General features: G+C 61.2%; 4 protein-coding genes across 54 annotated transcripts in view; 3 read left to right on the top strand and 1 right to left on the bottom strand.

Moving 5' to 3' along the window:
• The window catches only part of LOC121062617 (butyrophilin subfamily 1 member A1-like), a 225,427-nt gene that overhangs the window by 91,839 nt on the left and 114,801 nt on the right, over window positions 1–18,787 (top strand). The gene's annotated exons all lie outside the window — the stretch shown is intronic.
• On the bottom strand, window positions 443–9,135 carry LOC121062642 (T-cell surface glycoprotein CD1b-3-like). Its single transcript, XM_040542807.1, has 6 exons — window positions 9,103–9,135; window positions 3,502–3,684; window positions 2,672–2,950; window positions 1,536–2,207; window positions 1,351–1,447; window positions 443–1,278 (listed from the first exon to the last, which is right to left on the bottom strand). The coding sequence occupies exons 2-6, from the start codon at window positions 3,620–3,622 to the stop codon at window positions 1,233–1,235; spliced, it is 1,215 nt and encodes a 404-aa protein (XP_040398741.1). The 5' UTR covers window positions 3,623–3,684; window positions 9,103–9,135; the 3' UTR covers window positions 443–1,232.
• Window positions 4,561–7,722, top strand: LOC121062665 (antigen-presenting glycoprotein CD1d-like). The gene is made up of 6 exons (XM_040542851.1): window positions 4,561–5,205; window positions 5,390–5,661; window positions 5,862–6,143; window positions 6,253–6,537; window positions 6,616–6,706; window positions 6,794–7,722. Exons 1-6 carry the CDS (start codon window positions 5,132–5,134, stop codon window positions 6,804–6,806), a joined length of 1,017 nt encoding a protein of 338 aa, XP_040398785.1. The 5' UTR covers window positions 4,561–5,131; the 3' UTR covers window positions 6,807–7,722.
• TNXB (tenascin XB) overlaps window positions 10,896–18,787 on the top strand; it is a 41,252-nt gene continuing 33,360 nt past the window's right edge. For 25 of the 50 annotated variants that reach the window (XM_040542658.1, XM_040542687.1, XM_040542655.1 and 22 more), the window contains exons 1-9: window positions 10,897–11,031; window positions 12,497–12,717; window positions 13,239–13,475; window positions 14,004–14,116; window positions 14,932–15,085; window positions 16,095–17,069; window positions 17,147–17,236; window positions 17,415–17,702; window positions 18,451–18,744. In XM_040542658.1, the coding sequence (XP_040398592.1) occupies window positions 12,501–12,717; window positions 13,239–13,475; window positions 14,004–14,116; window positions 14,932–15,085; window positions 16,095–17,069; window positions 17,147–17,236; window positions 17,415–17,702; window positions 18,451–18,744 (2,368 nt within the window). In that variant the 5' untranslated portion in view covers window positions 10,897–11,031; window positions 12,497–12,500. Of the gene's footprint in view, window positions 11,032–12,496; window positions 12,718–13,238; window positions 13,476–14,003; window positions 14,117–14,931; window positions 15,086–16,094; window positions 17,070–17,146; window positions 17,237–17,414; window positions 17,703–18,450; window positions 18,745–18,787 lie in introns of all 50 variants that reach the window. The other 25 variants (XM_040542645.1, XM_040542671.1, XM_040542652.1 and 22 more) reach the window with 5 other exon arrangements.

Here is an 18,787-nt window from a genome sequence, read left to right as displayed (position 1 = left end):
GTGGGAAACAGGTTAACTATGAGCTCGCAATGTGTCCTTGTGGCCAAGAAGGCCAATGGTATCCTGGGGTGCATTAGGAAGAGTTAGGCTTGCTGTTGCCAGCAGATCCAGAGAGGTTATCCTGCCCCTCAACTTAGCCCTGGTGAGGCTACATCTGGAGTACTGGGTCCAGTTCTGGGCTCCCCAGTACAAGAGAGACCTGGAGCTCCTGGAGAGAGTTCAGTGGAGGGCTACTAAGATGAGAGCACTAGATCATCTGTCATATGAGGAGAGGCTGAGAGAGCTGGGCCTGTTTAGCCTGGAGAAGAGGATATCAATATCCTAATATATCAATATCTTAAGGGAGGGTGTCAAGATGATAGAGCCAGACTCTTATTCAGCGGCTCCCAGTGATAGGAAGAGAACCAAGAGGCACAAACTGAAACACAAAGTTCCATCTGAATATGAGGAAAAAATTCTTTACTGTGCTGGTGACAGAGCAGGTTGACAGAGAGGCTGTGGAGTCTCCTGTGGAGATATTCAAAACGCGCCTGGATGTGACCCTGCACAACATGTTCTAGGTGACCATGCTTTAACAGGGGAGTTGGACTGGATGGTCTCCAGAGGTCCCTTCCAACCTCCACCATCCTGTGTTTCTGTGAGGGCGTTCGGGGTCCTGGAGGTCCCAGGCCTGGGGCTCCCCTGGCCGCGCCACCCTCACCCCGCACCGCTTCCAGCAGGAGAGGAGGAGAGGGGCGCTTGGTGATGAGGAAGGGAGCCAGGGGCTGGGCTAGGGCCACGAGGTGGGGCAGGGACATGTGTGGGGGTGAGCACACAGGGCAGGTTGGGAATGGGATGCCCCTTGGCCATAGGGTGTCTTGGAGGGCTTGCTGGGACCCTGAGTGCTGGGGAATTGGGGTGGCTCTTGGCTGTCCCCTCCTGTAGCAGGTGGGGGCACCCACAGCTGTAGTTGTTCCCCGACATCCAGGGGCTGGTGGCCTTCGTGTCCCTCTCTTGCAATGGGGTTTGCTCTGCACCCACTGGTAGGGAGCACTGGGGACTGTGACCAGCCTTTGGGGGGCACAGTGCTCCATGTGCCTTGAGGGGGGACTGTCCACCAGATCCTTCCATCTCTCTTGCTCCTGTGTGGCCTGCTTGTCCCCCACTGGCCTGGCCCCACTTTGTCACCTCTGTTAATGCAGGTGGGTTGGGGACAGAGCAGGGAGCAGGGGGTCTCAGCATGGGGCAGGGCATCAGATGAGGGATTCCTGGGGATCCTGCCCAGACACAGCACCTTTCCTGCAAGGGGGGACCAGTGTGAGCTGTGCTTGCTGTCCAAGGGGACTCTGTCCCTGTGGCTGGAGCCCTCACCTGTACCTCCACCACCAAGCAGCACCAATGGCAGTGGCAACAGCAAGGACCAGCACCACGATGACAATGATGACGGTGGGAGTCACAGTGGGGTTCTCTGGCACGGGGAGAGAGCGAAGGGCAGACATGAGCACACGGAAACACCAGAGTGGGAGCCACCCCCACCCCCCATCCCCAGCACCTACCCCAGGGGATGAGGAGGCTGCGGGTGCCCAGGCTGCGGTGGCGAACGCGGCAGGCGTAGCTGTGCCCATCACGGGGGGCCACGGTCAGGATGCTGTAGACCTGGTAGGTGAGGTTGGCATTGGGCAGGTCAGCGCTGGTGTTCAGGGCTGGGCCCGGCGGCACCTCGTGGCCATCCCGCAGCCAGGCCACGCTGATGGGCCGCGGGTAGAAGCCGGTGATGCGGCAAACCAGCAGGAGCTGGGCTGGGCCAGCCATGCGAGCAAAGACAGTGGCAGTGGGCGGCTCTACGGGGCGAGAGTGAGGGCCAAGGGGAGCCCAGCAGGGGCACCACTTGGCCCCAGCATGGGGGATGCATTGGTGTGGCCGTGCTGGGGCCACACCATTCTCACCTTGTCTCTCCAGATCTGCCCTCCCATGCCTGCACAGGGCGCGGAGGTGACTTGGGCAGGATTTGTAAAGGAGGTGCTCCACCATTTCTGTGACAGCCATCATCCCGTTGAGGGACTGGCCCACCAACTTGGCCAGCAGGGTTGACTGCTGGAGAGCCCAATACCCTCTCCCCACCTCATACTCTACCAGGTCTCTGCCGCCCTCCCCAATTTTGGCGAAGGCGCGGCTTGTCCCATTGGGGTGAAGCTCACAGCCTGCGCGGAGCTGGAACACCACAGGGTCTGCAAGGAGCAGAGGTAGCAGAGGGGGGCTGTGAGCATGGGGACGTGGGTGGCCCAAGGTGGGGGCAGCTGGGAAGGTGTGGGCAGGGGCACCATCGGCGGTGGGGTTGTGCTTCCAGGACCCTGCGCACCCTATGAGTTGTCAGGGTAGATCAAGCATAAGGGCTGGGCGTTTGAGCACCACTGTGCCCCCCAGAGTGCTCCCCCAAGTTTCTACTTCCATGTTGCCCCCAAATTTTCCCTCCGTGTTTCTCCTTCCCTGATCAGTGCTGTGCAGGTCCTGCAGCCCTGGTGAGTTTGGCAGCAGCTCCCTGGTGTGCAGAGCATTTCAGTACACTGCCTCCACACCCACCAAGTAGCTGGAGCCTTCCTTGCCCTTTGGAGGCTGTCACCCCCCACCAAGACCCTGCAAACCCTGCCCTGGTGGGAAGGGGTGCTGCATCTGCAGCTCTCCCCATACTCACATTCCGCCTGCACCTGCTGGACCATCTCGTGCATGAATCGGATCACGTTGCGCTCGCCAAGCTTGAAGGAGGACATAAGCTTCGCTGTGTCACCCTCAGCTATGGCCTGGTGGACCCAGGGGTAGCAGATGTGGAGGTTCCAGGTGTCCGGGTCCAGCACGTAGATGATCATGTCTGCCAGCATAGCCACCCCAGCCACCTCGGTGGAGTTGGCACTGGGGAGGAGGAAGGTCTGGAGCAGCTGGAAAAGCTGTGATTCTGCTGGGAGAGGGGATGGGGCTTCAAGAGAGGGGGGGAGGGGAGATGAGGGATGTACTGTGCCCCACACCACAGTGACCCCCATGCCCAAGGGACCCCTCTGGTCCCACCTGGTTCCCTGCTGTCATGGGAGGACACTCAGGGTGTCCTGGTGCTGTGACGAAAAGCATCAGGTGACAGCAGCACCCAAAGCAACCTCTCACCGGGGCAGCTCCCCAGCAAACAGGCAGCTGCTGGAAGGGGCCCACAGTACCACGAGGGGCCCAGACCCTCCCCTGGTGCCTGCAGGACAATGCCTTCGGGGGCACACTGGCACCCCAGGCCTGGCTGGGGATCCCCCAGCCCTGTGGCTGCTCAGGCACCGAAGCCCCTACACCAGTGCTGGGCAGGACAGTGAGCCCTGACCTGGAGGCACCTCTGGCTGCTGTGGGGTGGGGGACAACCCCTTGGTGCTGCAGACTGTCCTCCCCATGCACGGGAAGGTCTTAGCCATGCCCCACTTGCCAGGGGTACCAGTGGAGTCCTGTAGTGGAGGGATGGGTGGGTGGGGGTGTCCCAGAGCTCCCACTTACCTTCTGGTTCTGCCCACGTCCTGCGGAAGAGAAGCAGGAGGAGGAAGAGGAGGCGATGCGGTCGCATGGTGCTCGGGGTGAGGCTGAAGCAGTCAGGGCGGCGGGAGGAGGAAGCACTCATGGGGTCCTGGCAGCAGCACTCCACCAATGGGGCTGAGGCAGGGGTTTTAGGGAGGGTCTGGGCTGGAGGTCGGGGAGTACAGGATGGAGCGGAGCTGAAACGCCTCCATCTTGTGTTCCCCCTGCTCCATCTGTACCCCCAGTGGAGGGGACAGTCCCATGCCACCTGCTTCACCCTGGGAATGGGGCTGCCCAGGGAGGGGGCGATGAGCAACCACAGCCTCACACACCCACACACCCCAGGGCACTCGTGCCAAAACTGGGGTGCTGCAGCACCTGTCGGGTGCTGGGCACGGGGACAATGCGGTGACAAGGGACAGCCTCGCCCCCAGCCCATCTCCCTCACTGCTCCTATCTGCCATCCCCAGGCACGTTCCCCCAGCTTGCAGTTTCTCTTCCCCTTTCACAGGGGCCTCATGCGGGGGCAAAGGCAGAACTGAAACACAGGCAAGGGGAAGTTTGTCCCTCTCCAGCTGAGGGCGGGTGGTCCCAGTGCTGTTGCCCCCCCAAGGCCCCTTGGTGCCCTGGGGGAACCACCCGGATCCCTGAGGGACTGCTGGGCTGCTTTGAACAGCTCTAGTGTGGCACCAGTGACCCCGGGAAGCTCAGCCTGCAGGCAGGGCACCCCATCACCCTCCAGGCACAACCGGGGCTGGTCGTTCCTGCTTGGATGTCCCCTGCTGTGGTGGTGGCACAGGGACAGCCCATCCAGGGCTGCTGCGGGCTGAGCCCTGGCACCCTGTGACACTGAGTCAGGCCCGGGATGGGGGGATGCTGTGGTGGCCCTGTGGGCTCAGACGTGGCCCCAAAGCTCCCGCTTCCTCCAGGGCTCGCTCACTGCAGTGTTTCCCAGGGGATGGCTGTTCCTGCAATGTCCCCGTCCCTCCTGACAGGGCCACCAGTGCCTGGAAGGGAGGTGAGAGAGCAACTGCTGGGATGCCAAAGGGCAGCCGTGGTGCAGCTGGCGAGGGAGGGAGCGGGGGGACGGTGGTCCCTGCAGTCCCCTCAGGTGATGGCTGATCTTCAAAGTCCCCTTTCAAGCGGCCACCAGTCCCCTCAGTCTCCTCAGGGCCTCAAACCCTCAGCTCAGGTGCCTGCTGGTGCCCGAAGTCCCCTCAGGTGACCAGCAGTCCCCACAGGACCTCCTCGATGACCGTTCCTCTTCGCATTACCCTCTGCTGACCGCTGCTCCCCACAGTCCCCTCAGTGCTTGGCTCAGGGGATTGGGGACCCTTGGCGCAAGGCCAAGCTTTGCCTCCCTCATTGTCTTGGGGTGCAACGGCAGCCCTAGGAAAACCCACCCAGACCTGGCAGCCCTGGGTGTCCCAGCCCAGCTCTTGACACCTTAGACCCCACCCTGAAACCTCAATGCCAGCTCCATTGGCTGTCAGGGCACCCAGTGCCACCCAGTGCCACCACTGATGTCAGAGTCACCCTGGGGAGAAGTGAGCAGCCCACACAGCTCCATCTTCCAACTGCTGTGTTTGCCTGTGGCCTTGCTGTGGATACCATGCAGCCCCATTGCCTTCTCCTCTTCCCCATCCTCCTCTTCCCTGGGACGTGGGCAGAGCCGGAGGGTAAGTAAGAGCTCACCCCAACCTGATCCCCTTCCTCTACTCTCTGCCCAGCTCCACATGTCCTCCTTCACAGGGCCATGGTCAAGCTGGGGGGCCAGAGCTGGGGCTGCTGAAGTGGTGGGGGGCTGCAGGGGACCCCAAGAAGCTGTCAGGGCATGACAAAAGTGGCATCACTTTCCCCAGCTCTCTCCCCCCTCTCCAGCAGGCTCTCACATGCTCCAGCTGCGCCATTTCGTCACCTTCCAAAATGCCACGTCCATGCAAGTGGGGGGGCTTGGCCTCGTGGGGGACATCAACATCGGTTCCCTGGACAGACGCACTGGGGACATCCATTACCACCAGCCCTGGCTGCATCCAGCCCTGCCTAAAGGTGACTGGGATGTCATTGAGAGCTCCATCAAGTCATACCTGCGGGATTTCAACAGCCTGGTGCAGACACTCATCAGGCACACCAGGGTGTCCTGTACGTGCCCACAGTCCCCCCCTCCATTTCCAAGTGACCCCTCGGGCATGAGCCAAGGCTGGTGGGCATCTCCACAGGCCAGGCTCCTCCAGAGCCTTCGGGGATGGGGACACAACTCAGGCAGACCCCCTAAGGCTCCCGAGGGGCATGCTGAACATCCCACATATCCCCTCTACCCCCCACATCCTGTCTCCCCCCAGACCCTTTCGTCTTCCAGTCCTCCATAAGCTGCAAGCTCCAGCCCAACAGGACTACCAGGACCTTCCTTGGCATTGCCTACGAGGGCCAGGACTTGATCCGGTTCCACCTGAACAAGGGAACTTGGGATCAGGTGCCAGATAATGAGATGTCAGCAACCGCTGAGCATTTGTTGAACAATGCCACCACCCTCAATGAGCTGATACAAGTGCTCCTCAATGTCACCTGTGTTGACATTTTGGAAAGGTTCATTGAGTACGGGAAGGCAGATCTGGAGAGGCAAGGTAAGACCCTCCTCAGCCCTGGCACAGCCACCCGAAAGTCCTCCCTCTGACAACAGGGGTAAGCAGTGCCCCTGCTGGGCTCCCCTTGGCCCTCACTCTCGCCCCGCAGAGCCGCCCACTGCCACTGTCTTTGCCCGCACGGCTGGCCCAGCCCAGCTCCTGCTGGTTTGCCGCATCACCGGCTTCTACCCGCGGCCCATCAGCGTGGCCTGGCTGCGGGATGGCCGTGAGGTGCCGCCGGGCCCGGACCTGAACACCAGCACTGTCCTGCCCAATGCCGACCTCACCTACCAGATCTACAGCGTCCTGACCGTGGCCCCCCGTGATGGGCACAGCTACGCCTGCCGCGTTCGCCACCGCAGCCTGGGCACCCACAGCCTCCTCATCCCCTGGGGTAGGTGCCTCTGGGATGGGGCTCCTGAGCCGTGCTGATGGAGCAGAGCAGGAGAGCTGACGGGCTTATGTTCCTCAGGGAAATCAAATGCTGGGCTGATCGCAGGGCTTGCGGTTGCTCTGCTGGCAGCTGTGGTTGTGATTGGTGCACTTTGGGTGCGGAGATACAGGTAAGGCCCCTTCTGCCCTGCTGTGTACCTGGGAAATCCCTGCTGGGGAGCTCCCCAGAGCCATCCCACAACCCTCTCCTGTTTTAGGAAGTTCCATTAAATGGAAGAATGGATCCCAGCAGCTTTCTCCTGAGCACGGCAGCCCTGTCTGCTTCAAAGCCCCACCTTGAGGCACAACCTCCGCCTCCCTCTGCTGTGACGAAGCTCCAGGCACCACCAGGAGCAAGATCGTCTCAGCACGGAGGCACAGCAGGGAAATATGTGGTACTCAAGCTGTGCTGTTATTTGCATAATGGACGAGGATGCAAGTCTGAGACCTCCTCACTTGTTACACATAATCACTTTGTACCTCATGGCACTACCTGTGCACCTGCTGAGGCTCCTTCAGGCACGCCAGTTCCCCATAGCAATTTCTTCCAGGTCCGGTATGATAACGGTACTGTCAGCAGGCAGTACGCTGCACCCCTTCCACTGTCACTTTCTAGATATTTCTCTTAAAAGCTGCTTTTACTAACCATATTCCAGAAATAGCTGTGCTTAACCTGACCTGTTACACACAGGGTAAGTGCACACAAGTTGTGTTTATGGCACCAAGTAGCACTGCACTCTGAGGTGATCTGAGGGAGCTGCGGGCATGGATAAAACGACAATGAACCACGGATGTTTTTGCCAAGAACACATGCCTTTTATAAAGGTTTCTGTGGGCTTGGGGAGGGTTTAGCCAGCTTGAGCATAGCACTGCAGAAATTATCAGGGCTAATTTCAGGGCTTCAGGCTAGTTAACAGAAGCAGTAGAGAAAGGGAGCCGAGCTCTGAAGGGCATCGCCACCCGCCAGCCCCACGGGGCCAAGGATCCCGCGGCTGGGGGGTGCTGTGCCCCAGGCTGGGCTCCTCGTGGGGCCGGGAGGCTGCAGCATGGGGCATGCAGGGCCCCGACTGCTGAGAGACCCGGCAGGAAGGGGTGCCCGGAGGAAGAGGGGGGACTGCAGCCCCTGAGGGGACCACGGGACCCAGCGGGCCCTGAGGGGACTGCGGGGAGCAGCAGGGAGCGGAGGGCAGTGTGAAGAGGAACGGTCACCGAGGAGGTCCTGTGGGGACTGCTGGTCACCTGAGGGGACTTCGGGCACCAGCAGGCACCTGAGCTGAGGGTTTGAGGCCCTGAGGAGACTGAGGAGACTGGTGGCCGCTTGAAGGGGGGCTTTGAAGATCAGCCATCACCTGAGGGGACTGCAGGGACCACCGTCCCCCAGCTCCCTCCCTCGCCAGCTGCACCACGGCTGCCCTTTGGCATCCCAGCAGCTGCTCTCTCTCCTCCCTGCCAGGCACTGGTGGCCCTGTCAGGAGGGACGGGGACATTGCAGGAACGGCCATTCCCTGGGGAACACTGCAGTGAGCGAGCCCTGGAGGAAGCGGGAGCTTTGGGGCCACGTCTGAGCCCACAGGGCCACCACAGCATCCCCCCATCCCGGGCCTGACTCAGTGTCACAGGGTGCCAGGGCTCAGCCCGCAGCAGCCCTGGATGGGCTGTCCCTGTGCCACCACCACAGCAGGGGACATCCAAGCAGGGACTACCAGCCCCGGTTGTGCCTGGAGGGTGATGGGGGCTGTGGGGACCAACAGTTACCCGAACCTAGAGCAGGGATCTCCTGCCCTGGGGGTGCTTGGAGCCGTACCAGGTCCCTGTCCTAGCATGTGGGGTTGAGAGGCAGCATGGCCAGGGCCCTGTGGTGCTGAGGGGGTGTGGGGTAGTCTCCAGAGCCTCCCAGTATGGGTGGATCTCCCCACTCACACCCTCCTGTCATACACAAGGGGCAGTGTGGCAGGGCACTGAGCTCTGCTCCGCACTGCCATGTTGGGTGTCACTGGGGAGGAACGTGCGGGATGGGGGGTCATGGGGCATAGAGGTGAGAATCGTGGTGTAGTCCTGGGGGTACCATAGGGCCGGGGTCACTCCATGACCCCCAAGTGTCTCCAGCAGCCAGCTGCCCTCAGGCTGTTGTTGGAAGCCAAGGAAATTCCTCAGCAAGAGCAGTGGGGCTGGGCCAGAGCAGCTTCTCTCCCACATAGGGCTGCACCCCCCCCCACATGCCCAGCTCAACATCTGCCCTACAGCCTCCTGTGCAAACCGTGCCCCCCCTACACTGTGCTCACCAGCTCCACACAAGCCCCATGTGCCCCCAGCTCTTCACATGCCCATGGACACCCAGCCCCAAATGTGTTAATACTCCCCCCAGCCTCTCTTTCTCCCCCCAGCCCCATATGTGCCCATGCCCCACAACTTCCCTCGTGTTCTCCAGCCCCACACAAGCCCCATGCGTCCTCCCAAGCCCCACGTGCCCCGTGCCACCTCCTAGCCCCGTATGTGCCCCCCTGCCCTCTCCACATCCTATACTCACCAGCCCTGCACGTGAACCCCAGCACCTCACATGTCCTATGCCCCCCCTCACCCCCCCAGCCCCACACGTGACCCCCAGCCCCGCCGGGTTGGGCCCGCCCGGCCGGAGGCGAAGAGCAAAACATGATTTCACGCCAGCGAACCCGGGCGTCCGGCCCCCCCTGGCTCTGCCCCACACCCCCAGGCCCTAGGGACCCAGACATCCATCCTCCCCCACCCTGCTCTGCCCCACAACTCCAGCCTTGGGGGACGCAGGCATGTGGAGAACCCTGCCCTGCACCTCACACCCCACTGTCCCCCAGGGACCCAGGCGCCCGGGTGTCTCCAGCCCCCACGCAGTGGACCCAAGCCGAGCCTACTCCCCCTGCCCCGTGTCCCACAGCAACAACAACAACAGTGGGGGGGGGCGGGGGGGGGGAACATGGAGGGGGGGCCCAGGGCCAAGCTGAGTCATGGCCCCACCCGGCCCCGTCTGTGGCGCAGCCCCACGGCATGGTCCCACAGCACAATCCCACAGCTTTCCCCCCTCAAGGCACAGCCCCATAGCACAGCTTGGTCCTACAGCCCCGAGGCTTGGCCCCATAGCAAAGCTCTGCAGTCCCACAGCACAGCACTGCAGCACAGCCCCATGGCCCAGCTCACCCCCCCCCCCCCCCCCCCCCCCGCCACACTTTGCAGCCAAGCCCACAGTGTGGCTCCAGGGCATGGTCCCCCCCTGCCCACGGCTGGTTCCACAGCACAGCCCCATGGCCTGGCCCCACTGCACCACTGCATTGGGGATGGGACAGGGACAGGCCCGGCAAGACCCGCTTTGTGTTTGTGCCTCCCTGAGCCAGCACTGCCCTAGGTCCATGGGGCAGGACCTGGAGCTGTGGGAGAGCATCCAGAGCCATGGGGTAGCTGGGGCTGGGGGGACACAGAGGGAGAGGGGATTGCGGTTACTGGGAGCACTGGGAGCCATGGGGCAGGTGGCAATGAGTTACTAGGAGCATCATGAGCTGTGGGGCAGTCAGCACTGGAGTTACTGGGGGCACCAGGGAAAGCTGTGCTAGGATACTGGGACCAGCTGGGCTGGCTATGCTGACATAGTGGCAATGCTAGGACCACTGTGGCTGGCTGTGCTGTGTTACTGGGAGCACTGGGAGCTGTTGGGCAGGCAGGGCTGGGGTTTCTGGGAGCACCAGGACAGGCCATGCTGGGATACTGGGAGCACTGGGGCTGGTTGTCATTACTGGGAACACTGGGGCAGGCAGTGCTGGGTTACTGGGAGCACGGGGAGCCCTGGAGCAGGCTGTGCTGGTTTCCTGGGAGCGCTGGGAGCCGTGGACTCCCCCTCCTTTGGCCCCCCCCCCACGCGTTGTGTCACCGCTCTGCTATGGCAGCTGGACCCCACATCTGGCCGCGCCGCCCAGATGTTTGGTTGCTGCGGTGACCGCTGCCCGTAAACACATCCCAGGCCCCCCCTGGGGTCCGCCCGATCCCGCCCGGTCCTGCTCATCCCAGGGCCGTGGCCAGGCTGGGGGCCCCGCTCGGAGCAGGGGGGGGGCCTGGTTCCCCCAGCCCATGGGGCAACGGGGAGGCGGTGGGGGGGCTCAAGGCCCCCTGTGTCCACCGGAGCTCAAGGAGGGGCAGGTGTGGGAGCAGTGCTGGGCCCCTCAATTCTGCCCCAGGTCCATCCTGGTCCTGCCCCACTCTTGTTCGGGTTCTTTACCTGTTCCTGTCCTGGGTACATCTCAGCCTAGCCTGGTGCTGTCCAGTGTCCAGCCCGCTTCTGCCCCGGCCCGGCGGCACCTGCGGTGGGGCTGCGCCGTGAGCTCAGCGCTGGCGGAGCGCCCGGCCCAGAGCTATGAAAGGGATGGAGCCGCCCCGCTCCGGCACTGCTGCACCCGCCGCCCGCCGTGCCGGGACAAACTGAACCGAACCGAACTGGGTGAGCTGGGCTAAAGCAGGCTGAACCGAACCTAAGCGGGCCAAGCCGAGCAGAACCGGGCTGAGCTGAACCAGGCTGCGCTGCGCTGCGCTGGGCTGGGTTGAGCTGAGCTGAGCCGAACCGGGCTGAGTAGAACCAGTGGGCCCCAGGAGGGGCCAACTGGGCTGGGCCGAACACTACTGGGCCAGCCCCACCCCCAGCCCCCAATTGGCCGGGGGCCAACCCCCCTGTGCTGCAGCCGCAGCTGCTGCGACTGCCTGGGAGCAGCAGCAGCACTGGGCAGGTACCATGGGGCAGGGTCATAGAGCGGCCAGAGGGGCTGGTAGGGTCTGGTGCTGCGGGCATTACTGGCATTACTGGTGTTCCTGGAGTAGCTGGAGTTACTGGAGTAATTGGTATTGCTGGTGCTGCTGCTGCTGGTGTTGCTGGTATCACTGGAGTAATTGGCATTGCTGGTGCTGCTGCTGCTGGTGTTGCTGGCATTACTGGAGTAATTGGCATTGATGGTGCTGCTGGTGTTGCTGGCGTTACTGGACTAATTGCATTTGCTGGTGCTGCTGGAGCTACTGGAATTGCTGGAGTTATTGGAATTGCAGGAGTTACTGGAATTACTGGCATCACTGGCGTTGCTGGCACTGCTGGTGTTACTGGAGTTACTAATGCTGTAGGTGTTGCTGGCTTTACTGGAGTTCGTGATGTTACTGGTGTTGCTGGGTTGTTGGAGGGTGGGGTTACTGGCATTTGCTGGTGATTACTGGTGTTATTGGAGTTACTAGGCACTGGAGGAATGAAGCTACTGGAGTTAGTGGAAACTGGGGCATTACTGGTGGCAGTACTGGTGCACACAACTCACTCCAAGCCCTGGGGCCACCCCACAGCCCCCAGCTCCCTCAGGTCCCTATGGCGCAATAGGGCCCTCAGGGTCTGGGAGGGCAGGGAGTGACACCATGGCTGTGGGGCGGTGATGGTGTGGGTGGGTGTCGTGGGTGCGATGGTTGAGTGCTGTGGAGCAGTGCCATGGATGGGTCATGGGTCACGAGTGCTGTGGGTCATTGGTGCTGTAGGTGGCTGCTGTGGGTGGCACAGGTCAGAGCTGTGGGGCAGTGCTGCCATGGGTGCTATGGATGAGTGCTGTGGTTTGCAGGTGCCATGGGTGGGTGCTGCCATGGGGGTAAGGAGGGGGTGGCTGCCATTTTTGTTTCTATGCATGGGTTCCCCTGGATGCCCCTGGTCTGGGCGGCTGCTTGGGTGCTATGTGTCCCCCGTGGGTGTCCCTCTGCCTCCATGGGTGTCCTTTTGTCCCATGTGTGTCTGCCAGGGGTGCTGTGGGCATCCATGTGTCCCTGCTGGTGTCTGTGAGTCCCATGTTTTCCCCACGCATCCCCATGGGCATCCGTGGGTCTACCCGGGTGTCCACATGCGACCCCATGCCCCCTTGTGGGTGCCATCCGTCCCCTCCCCGCAGGATCATGACCCTGGGGCTGCCACTACTGCTGCTGGTGTTGACGCTGCGAAGGGTGCAGGGGGGGGTAGGGCCCCCCCCTGGATCCCCACCTGGCTCCCCAGAGCTCCCCTGTGGGGCTGCAGCACTGGAGGCAGTGCTGGGGCGCCTGCGGGAGCTGGAGGGAGAAGTGCGGGCGCTGCAGGGACAGTGCGGGGACAACGGGGGGCCCCAGGCTGGCACCGGTATGGGGATGGGGAGGGTGGGGGGGATATGGGAGGCATATGGGGGTGTGTGGGGGGCATGGAAGGGTGTGGGGGATGTGAGGGGGGGGGGGGAGCATGGGGGATAGGGACATAGGGGATATGTTTGGAGACATGGGGGATATGGGTGGGACCCGGGGGGGAGCATGGGGGTATGTCTGGGGACATGGGGAATATGGGGGGACATGGGGGGAGCATGGGGGATAGGGACATGAGGGATATGTTTGGGGACATGGGGGATATGGGGGAACTTGGGGGGGAGCATGGGAGATATGCAGGGGACATGGGACATGGAGTATAGGGTGGTACAGGGGAATGTGGGGGGGGTGGACAAGGGGAACAGGGGTGGGATATGAGGGGGTATGGGGGACAGGGGGAGGTTTGGGGGGACATAAATGGGGGGACATGGGGGACTTATGAAGGAGTATGGGGGGGTGGGGGGTGGAATGAGGGGGGTTATGTGGGGCACATGGGGACCAGGGGGACAATGCCCATCCCTGCAGGGCGCACGGCAGCGCGGGGACTGTGCAGCACCCCTGAGGCAGGGGGCTGCGGGTGCGGGTGCCGGCTGGGGGAGGGTGGGGGGGGCCTCCCCTGCCCCGAGCCCCGATGCCCCCTCGACTGCAGTGACCAGGGCCGCTGCCGGGCTGGCCGCTGCCACTGCTTCGCCGGCTTCACCGGGCCATCCTGTGCTACACCTGCCTGCCCCCCCGGCCGTGGTGGGCCCCACTGCACCCTCGGTACGTTTCCAAGTGTCCCCACATGTCCCTAAGCATCCCTGCTGCCCTCCGGCTTCTTCATCCAAATCCCTCCCCCCAGCCATGGTGGGTCCTGATGCCCCACCTCAGTGTATCCCTGACTGTCCCCCAGTGTCCCTTGCTGTTCTACAGCACTCAGTCAGTGTCCGCATCCCAGTGCTCTTGGTTGTCCCCCACAGAGTGCCCTGGGGTCCTCAGTGCTTCTGGTTTCACTCCCAGCCCTTCTTCAGAGTCCCCAGTGCTCTGGGTGTCCCCATGGTCCTGGGGGTATCCACTATCCCGGTGTCCCCATGGCTTGGGCACTCTTGTTCCTTGGGCACTCCTTCCACGTCCCTGTGGTTGTCCCCATCCCCTGGGTGCCCTGTCCTGTGGTGTCCCCAGGGTGTCCCTACTCCATGGGTCCCCATCCCCAGGTGTCCTTATGTTGTTCCCAACCTGTGGTTGCCCCATCCCGGGGTGCCCCGGAGCATCCCTGTGGTGGCACCTCCCAAAAGGGCTGTGTCCCTGCAGAGATCCCCGCAGTGACACCACGCTTGGCTGCACGCAACCAGACGTCCTTCCGTGTGACCTGGCCTCGGCCGAGCATGCCCGTGGATGGCTACCAGGTGGCCCTCATCCCCATGGTAAGATGGGGACAGGGATTGGGATTGGGATTGGGATTGGGATTGGGATGCATCCCCAGCAGAACAGTATCCTCAGTGTGGAAGTGTAGCTCCAACATGTCTTCGATGTGGCCCTTGTCCCCAGGATGAGTTGGTGTCCATAGCCATCTGCTGCTAACCCTTTTGGGGACACCTCTGTAGTGTCCTTGTTGTATCCCCAACATGTCCCCAGTGTGTCTGTTGTCTTCAGATCAAGCCAGGGGCCAGGTCACCACACTGCTTTGTGGCTCAGGGATGGGGACATCTCCCCTTTGTGTCCCCTGTGCCCAGGGTGAGCCACAGTGATGTCACCCATCTGTTGCATGTCCACAACACATCTGTTGTCCATAGGATAAGCCAATAGCTGTGGCCACCCTTCTGCTGCCTGGCTTGGGAATGGTGATGTGTCCCCAGCACAGTGTCTCCAGGGTGTCCCCAACATGCCCCATATCCCCAGAATGAGCTGCAACGATCTGCCTGCAGCCCTCCTTAGGGACTGGGACATGTCCCCACTGTGGTGTTACCAGTGTGTTCCCAGTAGCCCCCCTGAGGTGTCCCCAACATGTCCCCCAGCCTCAGGACAAACCATTGTATGCTGCCACCTACCTGGCTCAGGGATAAGGTGTCCTCACCACTGTCTCCACTGTGTCCCCACTTTGGTGCCCTCAGTATGTCCCCAGTGTGACTCCAAGACATTCCCCAACTCCAGGAGAAGCCATTGACTGTGGCCACCTGCCTGCTGCCTGGCTCCCACTTCGGTGTCCCCAACATGTCCTTGACATGTCCTCTTTCCCCAGGAGGAACCAGCAGCAATGGCCACCCACGAACTGCCTGGCTCTGCTGTCACCTTCGAGGTGACAGGGCTGGTGCCTGGAAGCGCCTTTGAGCTCTTCATCCAGGCCCAGCGGGACCAGCACCTTGGGATGCCTGGCACCCTGCGCGTCCGCACCTGTACGTGCCACCTGCCCTGGCAGGGACTGCTGGGGACAGGGACTGAGACAGGCATGGGGACAGTATGGGGACAGCATGGGCATGGGGATGACGTGGGCACAGGGGTGAGGACAGGGATTAGGGGTGGGACAGGGGTGGGGAGAGCATGGCCATGGTGGCCAGGACAACATGGGGATGGGAACAACATGGGGGTGGAGACGGGAACAACGCATGGATGGGGGCAACATTCAGCACAGGGACAGGAACGGTCATAGCCCGAGGACAGACATAAGGACAGGGATGATGCAGGCACAGTAATGGGGACAGCATGTGCATGGGGATTGGGGTGAGGACAGGGATGGTGTGGGGGACAAGCATGGACATGGGGATGGGGAGGGCATCAGGATGGGAATTGCACAGGAACAAGGATGTCACAGCCACAGGGATGGGGACAGAGACAGGCATGGGGATATGGGTGGGGATGGAGACAGACATGGGACAAGGATGGTGACTGGGATGGGAATGGGTACAGGGGTGGTGCCTGCAGCCTCTGTCTGTCCCCATGTGTCTTTATGTCCCTGTGGCTCTGCGGGTCCACGTGCATCTGTCTGCCCAGTGGAGGTCTGTGTGTCACTAGTCTGTCCCTGTGGGTCCATGTGTCGCCCCAGGCCTGTCCATATGCGTCTGCCCTGATGGATTCATGTGACCCTAGTATATCCCCACGTGTCCCCATGGGCCCATGTATCCCCACATCTACTGATACCTCCCTGTGCGTCCCTCTGTTCCCTGGGTCCAGATGTTTCCAGTCTGCCCCCACGAGTTTGTCTGTCCCAGTCCTTCCCCATGAGTCTGAGGGTTCCCAGTCTCTCTCTGTGGTCCCAGATGTCCACAGTCTGCCCCTATGTGTCCATGTGTCCTAGTCTGTTCCCATGTTCCATCCATCCCTGTGTCCCCCTGTGGGTCCCTGGGTTGTGGCAGATGGGGGCTATTGGGGCCAGGCTGTTGACCCTGGTCCCCTTTGCTCTCACAGTGATTGCCCAGCCCCTGCCCACCCACAGGGGACCCCTGGGGTCCCCTACATTCCTGGCATCTCCACTGGCCCCAGCATCACCATCAGCCCGAGGGTCTCCAGCATCCCCACGGTCCCCAGTGTCACCAGCGTCCCCAGGGTCCCTGGGATCCCCGGCATCACCAGTATCACCGGATGCATCCCTGGTCTTACCAGGGTCCTTGGGGTCACCAGCGTCCCCAGCGTCTCCAAGGTCACCGGGATCCCCAGCATCTCCAGGGTCCCCGAGGTCACCAGCATCCCCGAGGTCTCCAGTGTCACCAGTGTCCCCGGCATCACCAGCTTCCCCTGAATCTTCATGGTCACCAGTGTCCCCAAGGTCCCCAGAGGCACCAGCATCCCCAGTATCCCCAAGGTCACCTGCATTTCCACAGTCCCCAGCATCACCACAGTCCCCCATTTTACCTTCATCTCCAAAGTCTCCGGTCTCCCCAGCATCTCCCATGTCCCCAGTGCTCCCAGGTGTTCCATCTCTGCATGACCTGGGGGCTAAGCTCTCGTCCTACAATGGGTCCTTGCTGCAGCGCCTGGAGAGCCACCTCCGGGCCACAGCCTTCCCTCTCCGGGGCAACCAGACAGTGCCAGCAGTAGCCCGTGCCATCCTCTCCTACCTGCTTCGCCGCAGCCCAGCCTCGCTGCGCCACCAGTTCCTCCGCCACCTCCAACAGAGTCCCCACCCCAAGCCCCAGCTTATGCCAGGGGCTGCCGGAGAGGCCCTTGTGGACCTGGATGGGCTGCGGGGCCACTCAGAGACTGTGGTGATCCGCTACCGGCCCCTGGGGGAGCTGGAGGGGGCCGAGGGGGAACTGCGGGTGCCAGGGGACACAGCAGTGGCCCGGGTGCCAGGGCTGGTGCCAGGGGCCATGTACCGGGTGGAGGTGCATGGCGTGGTGCAGGGGCGCGTCTCCAAGTCCTACACATCCCTGGTGACTGCAGGTGGGTGACAGGGACAGGGGTGGGGACAGCGTTGCATGGGGGCATCTAATAACCCCATACTGCTCTTTTGGTTGCAGGGGTAGGTGGCACCAGTGAGCCCCCGATAGACTGGGAGCATCTGTATGAGATGGAGCTGACTGAGCCTCAAGGTGCCATGGCCAAAGCAGGTACCCCCAAGTGATTCCTGGCAGCACTGGGGAAACCCAGGTGTTAGGGCTCACTAGCTCTCGGTATCCAAGTTGGGTGTGGTTGGAAGGAAGGAAGGAAGGAAGGACACATGGAATGATGAATGGATGGACACGCAGATAGATGTTTATGCCTTGCATTGTGCCACCACCATTGCAGCCCCATCAGAGGAGGAACCACAACAGCAGCCTCGCTTGGGCGAGCTCACGGCCTCCCATGTGACACCCAACACTGTCCAGCTGGAATGGAACGTCCTTGAAGGCACCTTTGACTCCTTCACGGTGCAGTACAGGGATGCACAAGGCCAGCCACAGGCACTTGCTGTGGACGGTGGGTCCCGCACAGTGACTGTTCCTGGGCTGTTGCCTTCCCGCCGCTACAAGTTCAATCTGTACGGGGTGTGGGGGCGGAAACGTATTGGTCTTATCTCCACTGATGCCATCACAGGTGAGGGCTGCTGCATGCTCCATCCATGTTCCCTGTGGACCTCCATGTGGGGTCCTTGACCTTGAGAGATATAGGAACAGCCTTTGGCACTTGATTTGGTGGTAGGCTTGTGTGCATGCAAGGTCCAAGGGATGGAGAGATTTGTATGAAAGGATGGATGATTAGATGATTATGTGACTGGCTGATTAGATGGTAGATAAACTGATAATTGAGTGGATAGTGGAACAGATGTTTGGGATTGAATGGAAGGATTTCTGGATGGATGGGAAAATGGGTGGGTGGACTGATGAATGGATGGATAGATGAATAGATGGAACCATAGATGGGTGAAAACATGTGTGCTTGGATGAATAATCAGATTGTTTAATGAATGACTAGATGGATGGTTACATGCTTAGTTATTTGTGTTCAAGTATCCATGAACATATGTGAGGGAGAAGAGGCATGGAAAGATGGTGGATGATTGGACGGAAGGATACGAGGATAGGTGGAAAGACTAATAGATGGATGGATGGACTCAAATACAAAATTGTGGAAGGCTGGCAGGCTGGATTAACTGGCAAAAGATAATTAGATGGATGACATTGGGAAAACAAATGGAGGAATGGGAAGATGGATAGATGGGTGAGCTGAGTGATGGGTGGGTGATTAGATGGATGGATGCACATATAAACTAATAGGTGCATGGATGAGTAGATAAAGGATGCTTGTCCCCTGTGTACCCTGTATTCTGCTGTCCCCATTACAGCCCCAGCACTCCCAAAGGAGGACCTGCCATCCCAGCCACGCCTGGGTGAGCTCACAGCCTCCCACGTAGCCCCCGACTCCATCCAGCTGGAATGGAGCGTCCCCAAGGGCACCTTTGACTCCTTCACAGTGCAGTACAAGGATGCACAAGGCCAGCTGCAGGTACTGCCTGTGAATGGTGGTTCCCATACAGTGACTGTGCCAGAGCTGTCACCGTCTCACCGCTACAAGTTCAACCTGTACGGGATGTGGGGACGGAAACGTCTGGGCCCCATCTCCACTGATGCTGTCACAGGTGAGGGCTGCTGTATGCCATGTCCTTGTCCCTTACACACTGT

The sequence above is a fragment of the Cygnus olor genome, chromosome 33 (assembly GCF_009769625.2).
Source record: "Cygnus olor isolate bCygOlo1 chromosome 33, bCygOlo1.pri.v2, whole genome shotgun sequence".
Taxonomy (NCBI): Eukaryota; Metazoa; Chordata; class Aves; order Anseriformes; family Anatidae; genus Cygnus; species Cygnus olor.
Note: the sequence above shows the minus strand (reverse complement) of the source record. Positions and strands in the feature narration are given on the sequence as shown.

Excerpts from the sequence above, each read along its gene's own strand:
- LOC121062642 (XM_040542807.1), bottom strand. The coding sequence starts at position 3,622 with ATGAGTGCTTCCTCCTCCCGCCGCCCTGACTGCTTCAGCCTCACCCCG. Across the intron at positions 2,951-3,501 it reads GACGTGGGCAGAACCAGAAG|CCCCATCCCCTCTCCCAGCA; the intron begins GTAAGTGGGAGC and ends CCTCTCTTGAAG. Across the intron at positions 1,279-1,350 it reads GCTTGGTGGTGGAGGTACAG|GAAAGGTGCTGTGTCTGGGC; the intron begins GTGAGGGCTCCA and ends CCCCCCTTGCAG.
- LOC121062665 (XM_040542851.1), top strand. The coding sequence starts at position 5,132 with ATGCAGCCCCATTGCCTTCTCCTCTTCCCCATCCTCCTCTTCCCTGGG. Across the intron at positions 5,662-5,861 it reads CAGGCACACCAGGGTGTCCT|ACCCTTTCGTCTTCCAGTCC; the intron begins GTACGTGCCCAC and ends GTCTCCCCCCAG. Across the intron at positions 6,144-6,252 it reads GGCAGATCTGGAGAGGCAAG|AGCCGCCCACTGCCACTGTC; the intron begins GTAAGACCCTCC and ends CTCGCCCCGCAG.